Consider the following 9,848-nt stretch of genomic DNA (forward strand, 5'->3'; position numbering starts at 1 on the left):
AGTGTTTGCCATGTAATATAACATATCCACAGGTTCCAGTGTTTGCCATGTAATATAACATATCCACAGGTTCCAGTGTTTAGAATGTGGAAGTGTGTGTGGGGGGGGGGACATTATCCTTCCTACCAAAGTATGCTTTATCATCTTATAATTTCCTAAGAGAGGACTGTTGCATTTGGGGCACAGATATTTGCACAGCATCTTTACCTCTAAATGACATTCTGTATACATTAAATTGTAAATTGTATTTATCGTGGTGAAAATGCCACAGCTCTCGCAAAGCATGTCTTTCAAGCTTGTGTTGATTCCATACACTCGCAAATGCTTTGGAGGGCTGGATTCTAAAACCCTCCACCATTTCCAGTCATGAGTTCTGTTTTATTTGAGGGTATAACTGCCCTGTATGGCTAAGGGGGGGGGGGGCAGAGTGTTTTGAGATGAATGGAATCTGTTGAGATAGCTTGCCACCGTGTTGCTCGAACGGGACAATGTTGTTTCCCCATAGGACATGAGGCAGTGCTTGCAGACATTTTTGGTTGTCACATTTGGGAAGAGGGTGCTGTTGTTGTCTGGTGTGTAGAACCCCAGGGGAACGACCGTCGTGCAGTACACAACAGCCCGAAGGACAAAGAGGAGCTGTGAGGACTGAATTGAGATTGAGCTCCCTGGTTCTTACTGCTCTTTTATCACCATTGCAGGAGTTCCTGGTGCCATGCCAAATGCCTCCTGGACAGGCAACCTCAGAGCTATCAAGTGGAATGATATGGAAGCTATGCACGGAGGCTGCCATGGTAAGGTCTCCTGTTCCTGAGCTCTGTTGCCTGTTGCTGTAGGCATGAGGATGACTGTAATAGAGGGGGTTCTTGCACAGAGAAGGCTGGAGTACACAGACTGATGGGGGGGTGGGGGTTGTTAGAGACGCCTGACGCCGCGTCACGTTGTCTCCTGACGATAAGTTTCCATTTCTCAGACATTCTCAATCTCAGAGCTGCCAAGGAGAGACAGTACTTTCAAGTTAAAGTGAACTTTGTCCTTGCTAATTTCTGCCTTCTCATTGCCCCATTTCCTTTTGGGAGTACAGGGGCTGGGACAGGTGATGTCACATCCTTGTGACGGAGCATGCTCACACCTTGACCCCACATCACAGGTCGGGGTGACTTGGTGTGTGTGACCCCTCTGGCACAGGGCAGGTGATGCCAAGGAGAAAGGACTCTTCCCAAAATAGACAAGAACTAGAGACCCTAAGTCATTGCCTTTTGCAACAGGGTGGGGGATGGGATGAGACAGGGTCTTAGGTAGCCTAGAGTAACCCAGAACTTGCTATGTAGCCAAGGAAGACCTTGAAATTTGGATTCTCCGCTTCTGTCTCTGGGTTGCAGAAATGTGCCCTGCACTCCGCTTGTCATGGTCATTTCTGTAGACCCATATGAAGAAGGAATCCACCAGGCATCATGCACTCCCAACACCACCTAGCACATAGTGAGCCGGTGCATCTACCTCCCTGTGCTGCTATATCAAAGCAGCACAGGATGGACAACTTATACAGCAGAAACGTCCTCATTTTTCTCACTATTGGATCACGGGCCACAGAATTGGCTTTTTTCTTGGCCTTTCTCCTATGGCTCTTATATGACCTTGTCTACCTGTGTCTGCGTGTGTCTTTTTATTGTATCCTATTTGCCTCTCACAAGAGCCCAGTCAGAGCTGGACGTAGTGGCACACGCCTTTAATCCCAGAATTTGGGAAGCAGAGACAAATAGATCTCTGTGAGTTCAAAGCCAGCCAAGTCTACATAGTGAGTTTCAGGACAGTCAGAGATACACAGTGAGACCCTGCCTCAAAAAAAAACCCCAAAACTCAGTCAGTTCCCATTGTCTATATATATCACCCTTACCATTTCATCAAGCCAGCCACACTCTGCCTCCCCCTAGAGTTTATATACAGTCTCCTCTGCTCTGCCTTATCCACACCAGCCACCCAGGTGGCATCATTACCTTGAACTGTAGCCTTCCCCTGTCAGAGAAGCTACTGCCCCAACAGCACAGGCTTGCCTGCAGCCTCTCCTCTCTGCTTTCTCCCATGCCCTGTCCCTCCTTAGTCGAGAAGGTGGACTGGTCAGCCTTGTATTTTTGTAGGTACCCTTCTTGCTCACCAGCTAGGAACCAAGCCCACCACAGACTCATATTTCATCTTTCAACGTTAAATACCTGCTATGCCGATGAACACTGGAAAGCTTCATGCCGTGAAGGGCGTAAATACTGCCCTCCAAACCAGAATGTAGGGAGAAGAGAGAGGCAGAATCCAGAGGAACTGGGACATTGCATGCCATCACTGCAGTGACTCAGTAACACAACAAAGAGATTCTGGAAGGACACTCAAGTGTCCATCCTTTCTTTAGACTCTTGAAACAAAGCACCCCAAGGCATTGGGGGGTCCCCAGGAATCCCCTGGTGGAGAAGGAAAAGGCTGAAGCCTGGTGTCAGTCAGTGGGAGAACTGTCGCCCTGGTAGATGGTTCACACAGACCTGACAGCTTGCCTGACTACCGTGCTGGCTGGAACCACACCATGACCGGGACTGTTTCACACCTCTGGTCCTTTAAACCTCAAAGATGGGTGTGAAGCGAGTCACTGGGTCTCCTGGCTCCTCTCCTCAATGTGACCACATTTAATACATTTCCTTTGTCTGCTTCTCATCATTTTTTGTTTGGCTTACTAAAGACAGGTGGTTGAACCTGGCTTACTGCAGCAGGGACCCTGGCTCTGACCCTTAACGACTCTCATAACACTGTCACGGAGCTCTGGGGACCAATCCAACTTTCCGCCCTTCCTGTTCCCCACTCATCTCCAGCAGAATCCCGACTCAAACAGAAATGTCCCCTCTCTACAGTGTTTCCAGAGGCATTGCCTTCAGTTTTTCCACAGCCACTACCGGTCACCCTGTGCTTCCCAGGTGAACCCATCCACGGCCCTCCCTCCCTGCTGCCTGCATTCCTACACTCAGCAGTTACTACCGTGATGCAGAAATATCTACCAGCCACTGTTCAGAGGCAGAGGACGCAGAAGGGGGCAACACGGTCTAAAATCCCTGCTTTTCTGGAGCATGTAGTCCAGCCCAGGAGTAGCAAGGCCTTGCCTAGAAAGAAGGACCAGAAATAGTATCTCCCTTCCTTTCAAAAATGTGAAAAACACTACAAATAGATAAAATGTCACATATATCATAAAATATTCATGTGTGTCATTTATAGTCTTAACACATTTTAAGATACTTATGACTCATAAAAATGAATGTATATATGAAATAATAAATGTGTACGGTTTGGGTATAATTTATGATATTTATATGTATATCACCTATACGATACACATGTCTATGCTTGTGTTCCTTTTTGCACACACACCAATTGGTAGTAAACACCAACACATGAATGAAAGAGGGAAATGTGGTAGGGAGGGCCTTACTGAGAAAGTGACCTTGAGGTGGTGACCAGCGCTGGGCTGTGAGTTATCTGGGAGAGAACAGGTTATAGAGGTACAGGGGAGCCCCTGGGAGAGTCAGGGAGAGTGAGCCTGCTGTGCTTGGGGCTGGCAGGGAGGACCATGTGCCTGAAGTAGTTGGAGAATGCGGCGGGCTTCTCGACCGGCGAGGAAGAAACACCCACCACACACGAGGATTCTTCTCAGATCACGCTTTACTGGAGTGCATTTGGTTGAGGGAGAGCATAAAGCAAAGGGGGGCAGAAAACGAGAGAGCAAGAGAGAGACTAGAGGGACGAGAGACGCTGAAGAGAGAGAGAGAGAGAGAGAGAGAGAGAGAGAGAGAGAGAGAGAGAGAGAGAGAGAGCAAGCCGAGGAGCTTCACAAAGAGAGAAAAAGAGAGAGAGAGAGCGCACAATGGCGGCTGCTTATATATGGAATTGGCACATAGGTCATCCTGTGATTGGCTGCCATCATCAGCTGACACCAGACTGCATCGAGATAGGCCCAGGGACCCTTATCCACAGTGCATGCGGGAAGCCGGGGACACGCAGCTCTCAAAGGCATAGCCAAATATGGAGTTGTTTATAACCAGCAAGACAGGATGTGGTGCCATCTTGCAATGGCGATCCTGTCCGGCTCCCTGCAGGAGAAGAGCAAAGAGTGACCAGAGTCAAGAGTCTCAAATGCCAGACTCTGAGCAGAGAAGATCTATTCCACCTGTGTGGTAACACAACCTCTCTGGCTGCTGCGCTGTGTGTGTGTGTGTGTGTGTGTGTGTGTGTGTGTGTGTGTGTGTGTGTGTGTGTGTAGGTGGTGGCTGCAGAGTATGGTGGGGACAGTTTGGGGAGGGGCAGTTGTGAAAGGAGGCCATTAAGAACTTCGGTGCTAGCCTGGCACATGGAATTGCAACACCCAGGAAACAAGGCAATTGGGTTGCTAATTGAAGACCAGCCTGTGCTACATAGAGAAACTCTGTCTCAGAGTGCACTGCTGACTGACATGCTACATTGGTGAGGCTACCTTAGCACTCAGAGGTGGAAGCTAGATTCCACCAGAGCTCAGAGAAGAGACAACACAAGCCGAAAGGGCCTCTTTGATCCCTGCGCTTCTAGAACTTACCTGTAACTCTCATGTGCGCACACAGGAACTGCTTTAGGACCCTGGTTTTGTAGTCTTCAATACTCATCTTATTCAAGTGCGTATTTTGTGCCGTTTGTCCTAAGCGCTTTAAGCTCCTAGCGGGCTAGGGCAGCCCAGTCTTGTTTCGTTGGCATCTCACCATACTTGATCAGGTTTCTGCTACCTCGAGTTCACCCCTCTAAAGACAGGTATGTCTAACTGTTTTTCCGCCCCTGTCTCCCCCAATAGGTCACTATGTGCATGGCATCTGCATCTATGGCAACGGAGACTTAAAATGGCTAATAAATTCACAGAGCCTATTTGCTAACAAATTTGAGGTCAACACGTACCCTTTCACTGTGGAATGCCTGGAGCTGTGGCTTCGAGAGAGAACCCTCAATCAAAGTGAGACCGCCATACAACCCAGCTGGTATTTTTGATCCACAGCAGCTCTGGCCGGAAGGGAAACAGAAGGCGTAGTAAAGCGGAGCCTTCCTCTCCAAGAGACCCTCGCCTTGGCTAAGCAGGAGGCTTCAAGAACTGGTTTCAGGAAAATATCAGGACCTGGCTTCACAACTATGCTTAAATTATCCACTGGACACTGTGATACACTGACAGGGTGGCAGGGTGTAGCTGTTCTGCCATTTTTAGCTAGTCTGGTCATTTCTTTTGAACGTCTCTTCTGTGTCTTCTTTTTTAAAGACAGGCTCTTGCCGTCTATCTCTGGCTACCTTGCTTCTTTCCAGGTAGCCCAGGATGGCCTTGAACTCTCCTCATCTCCCACCTCGCACCCACCAAGTGCTGCTATTACACGTGTGTACAAACACACCTGGCTCTGCTGTCTGGCAGTCAGTCACCTGATGCTACTGGTGTGGTCGATGATAAATTTAAATGCATCAGCTCTTTGTGCCAGATACTAATATTAGTATATCCTGCTGGAAAGGAGAATGATGGGTGGTACTATCTAAGGAAATCAAAACTTGGTTTATTGGAGGAGGAAGCGTTCATAACCACCTTCGCAGCAACTATGTGCCCAGCCATACATAGGAGTAGAGATGGCTTTCTAGTAACTCACCGATTTCATTTAATCAGGAATGGATCGACTGTGGTGGTGCACACCTTTAATTTCAACACTCCGGAGGCAGAGCAGGCAGATCTCTGAGTTTGAATCCGGCTTGGTCTATGGAGAAAGTTCCAGGACAGCAAGGGCTACACAGAGACTCCCTGTCTTGAAAAACAAAAACAAAAGGAACTGATCTTGAGGAGCTGAGGAACTATGTAGTTCAGTGACTGAGCATTTAACGGACACATGTGTGGACTTGAACTCCGTCTCTAGCATCACAAACAGACCTGTGAACACGGACATTCTCAGTTTACTTGAGTCTGAAGTTGTGTGTATAGTACAAAAGCCATTAACATGCGACAGAACATGTCCTGAAGACAGGAGACACTCTGTGGCTGCAGGAAGAGGACCTCAGGGATGCCGGGCGTTTCCATGTTTTATTCCAGAATGTTCTCTTTCCCACCGAGAACCCTGAAACAGCCTCAGAAGAATGAAGGGATTCTTTCTTCCCCACGGGAAAGGTGCTAGTCTGTGGATCTGGAGACCGTGAATAGCTCACTTCTGGGTTTCCATTTCTATATGAGAGATAGGGACCCAGTTCTCTTGTACACAGCTTTAACCACACCAGGGCAGCCTCCAGGTAGCTTGCAATGATTGGTGCTGACAGGAGTTCCTGAACACTTAAGAGCTTGATTCCAGGTGGGCATCTGTGCCATTTTTCAGTCCTTCATTCATTCATCCATTAGTCTAGTCTGCCTTCACTAAACGCCTCTCAGACGTCTGTGATCCTCTGGACACATGTTGACCCAAGAGGGAAACCAGACAGATATTTTCTCCGCTGTAAAACTGGGGAGTATATCAGCCTCTGAAACCCTGCTCTAGAGTCTTACAAAATGATTGCACTGCGCATGTGCCCTGGCCTGGCTATATATATAACATCAGACCATAGGGATCAATAATTACAGTCAGGTTAGTCCAGAGACGTGGGGGAAGGAGAAACAAAAGCTGAAGCCTGTTGGCTTCCACCAGCTCCTTCTTGTCTCATTTTATTCAAAAGTCACAGCCCTCTCTCTCAAGGATGACGTGAGCATCCGCATCTCTCAAATGATGTAACAAGCCTTAGGGCGACTTGTTATAAATTCTTATATTTGCTCCTTCACAATCATAAGTGTCCTTCTGATCCTCTCAGCTCATTTCCATAGGGCTGCTGAAAGAAGGTAAAATAAAAGCCATATGTAGTATCTCCAGAGAAGGCAGTGCTTAAGAGTGGACTCTTAATTTGGAGAAAAAGTTACATCATTCAGAAAAATATGAGGTTAGGACTCAGCATGTGGGGGTGCTTGCCACCAAGCCTAGCAACCTGAGTTTAATTCCTGGGACCCACAGGCTGGAGGAAAAAGAGTTCATGCCCACAGGCTGGAGGGAGTGGGTTCATGCCCACAGGATGGAGGGAGAGAGTTCACGCCCACAGTTACTCTATGACCCCAACATACATGTTGTTGCACAGAGTCACTCCCCAACACACAAACGAATAAGTATGATTTTTAAAATGTGACCATCTTTGCTAGCTCTCTTGTATTCCTAACTATTTATTTGTTCTAATGAAGAAAGCCCTTGCTGTAAATGGCATCACTTAGCACGATTTCGTTCTTGCACTGTAATTGTACCTGCTGAGAGCTGATTGTCTTTAAAGGGATTCATGTTCATGTAAACCTTTCTTTTTCCTTCTACTGAAAAATGAAACGGCACTGTATCCAGGACTCAGGGGTTGAAAGCAGGGATACGTGTAGTCAAGGTCAAGTCTCAGACTGGTCTCTTTTTTGTTACTTGGATGATAGCACCTGAAAAGAAATGTTTTACACTGGATCTCTCCTGGGAAATGAGAAATGTTTTCTGGAATAGAAGTTTACATGCCCGTTGCTGGTCACCTCTTTCTTGTAAATACTTTAATATTGGAAGAGAGTAACATCTGAGCTAGTGCACTAGCTGGGAAGGTACCCTCGTCTACGATATCCATTTTGGTTTTGATGTTTTCTGTTTTTATTTTCTTAGAAATAAATTAATATATTGTTTTCCACCTTCAGGGATAGTGTGTGTATTTATTTGATAACTGGCTAATATGCATTAAAGAACATGCATTTAAAAAAAACTTCAATGGCTCAGTCTCCCCAGCTTTTATTTCTTATTTATTTATTTATTTTTGTTTTTTTCAGGACAGGGTTTCTCTGTGGCTTTGGAGCCTGTCCTGGAACTAGCTCTGTAGACCAGGCTGGTCTCGAACTCACAGAGATCCACCTGCCTCTGCCTCCCGAGTGCTGGGATTAAAGGCGTGCGCCACCACCGCCCGGCCTCCCCAGCTTTTAAAAGGACGAAAGAAACATATTTTTATATGTGTAGCTGCATAAAATCATCTGCCCACTAAAAAAAAAAAATAACTGACCTTTCCCTTTGTGGAGTGAGGGGAGAGTGAGTGAGAATAAAGATAAAATAGGAAATTGGTTTTATATGTGCAATTGTCTTTCCTAGAATTTTGAGCATGCCCTTTGGGTTGGATTGGCTGGCTGATGAGCCCCAAGGATCCACCTACCTTCACTCCTCCCTTGCATTGGAGTTATGGACATGACTTCTTCTTCCCTTCTCTGGCTTATACCGTGGATGCTGGGAATCCTAACTCAGGTATTCAAGTTTACCGAGCAAGCATTTTACCAGGCATAAGTCATCTCAAAATTGTCTGTTGTGTTAGTCAGGCTTCAGTCAATAATCACTATGACCAAAGGCTCCAGGGAAGCAGTTTCACTGCAGGAGCATTTGTTTAGGGTCACAGTATTTGGAAGTGTCAGTCTGGCATGGAAGAAAAGGCATGGCAGAGCATCTGGGAAATAGAAAGTTTTGTTTTGTTTTGATTTGATTTAGGAGGGAGTCAGAACAAGAGAGAGATCCCAAAGATCCAATCCCAGCAATCTACTTCCCTGGAGCACAATAAAGTTGGCATTCTTGTTTCAAGGATGGCCCCTGTCTCCTGTCTCTGTCTGTGTGTTTGTGCACATGTTTTTAAATCTCCAGCCTAGTTCCCGGCTCACGTGCCGTCCCATAGTGTAGGCGCTATACTGTTCCAGATGGAGAAAGCAAACTTCTGAAATTAACCAATGAAGTTTCAACAGTGCTACCGGAGCGGTGTGGTGGCACAGGGGCACAGATTGGGGCCGGGGGTGAGGGCTTCATTAGATGAGGTTGTCAGGAAGTTCTGCCTAGTGGGATACTTTACACTGCAATTTTGCCATCTGCAGGTGAACACAAAGACTGTAGCTGGACATTAGGGGTTGCTTTCATCATTTCTCTCTCTAGTCTTGGGGAAATTCCAGCCAGTTACAGACTGTAGTAATTGGAGCGGCGGGGCTGCGTCCCCAGCACCCCTGCCGCCTGCCCGGCTAGCTTATGCCCGAAATAACAACACACAAACTGTATTCATTTAAACACTGCTTGGCTCTTTAGCTCTAGCCCTTTTCTCGGCTAACTCTCGCACTTGGACTAGCCCATCTCTAATAATCTGCTGTAGCCCACAAGGTGGCTTACCAGGGAGCTTCTAGCCTACGTCCATCCTGGGTCGGAGCTTCATCGTGTGTGCCTCAAAGAGCAGAGCTCTCGCCTCTGCCCGCAAGAGTGGAGCATCGTGTCTCTCTGAGGCGTCTACCCCCGAGAGGAGAGCTGTCGAGTCTGAGCTCACTTCCTCTTCCTCCCAGCATTCTGCTCCGTTCACTCCTCTCACCTACGTTCTAACCTATCAGGGCAAGCAGCTTCTTTACTTAATTAATCAATGGCCTTCCTCCATCAACAGACTCCTTGGAACATAGCTGGTTCCAGAGCTTAGGCAGGGAAGACCAGACATGAGCCTGGAACACGCTGTTGAAACCCCTAAAAGGCCGGCATTGTGTGTTGCAAGTTCAGGGGCTGACTTGAAGTCTCCTACTCCATCACAATTATGACAGTAATATATTGTGACCCAATAACTAAAATAAGAAACCGGGCATGAATAATACGTGCATATGCCCATACACGCATATATGTCAATGCATGTATAAAATATACATATTATGAAAATGTGTTAAGAAGCTCTTGACTTGAAGTGAGTTCTTGCTCTTGATTCCGACAATCAGCCAACAAGTCAGGCATGGTTCTTTCCCTTACCCA

At 47.0% G+C, this 9,848-nt stretch overlaps 1 protein-coding gene across 4 annotated transcripts in view; it reads left to right on the forward strand.

Annotated features, from left to right (window-relative positions):
* Gcnt2 (glucosaminyl (N-acetyl) transferase 2 (I blood group)) overlaps positions 1-7,750 on the forward strand; it is a 97,257-nt gene extending 89,507 nt beyond the window's left edge. For all 4 annotated transcript variants that reach the window (XM_026783111.1, XM_013349134.2, XM_026783112.1 and 1 more), the window contains 2 exons: positions 699-791; positions 4,847-7,750. In XM_026783111.1, the coding sequence (XP_026638912.1) occupies positions 699-791; positions 4,847-5,037 (284 nt within the window). In that variant the 3' untranslated portion in view covers positions 5,038-7,750. The remainder of the gene's footprint in view (positions 1-698; positions 792-4,846) is intronic.
* The last annotated feature ends 2,098 nt before the right edge of the window (positions 7,751-9,848 follow it).

Source organism: Microtus ochrogaster, chromosome 16 (assembly GCF_000317375.1).
Source record: "Microtus ochrogaster isolate Prairie Vole_2 chromosome 16, MicOch1.0, whole genome shotgun sequence".
Lineage (NCBI taxonomy): Eukaryota > Metazoa > Chordata > Mammalia > Rodentia > Cricetidae > Microtus > Microtus ochrogaster.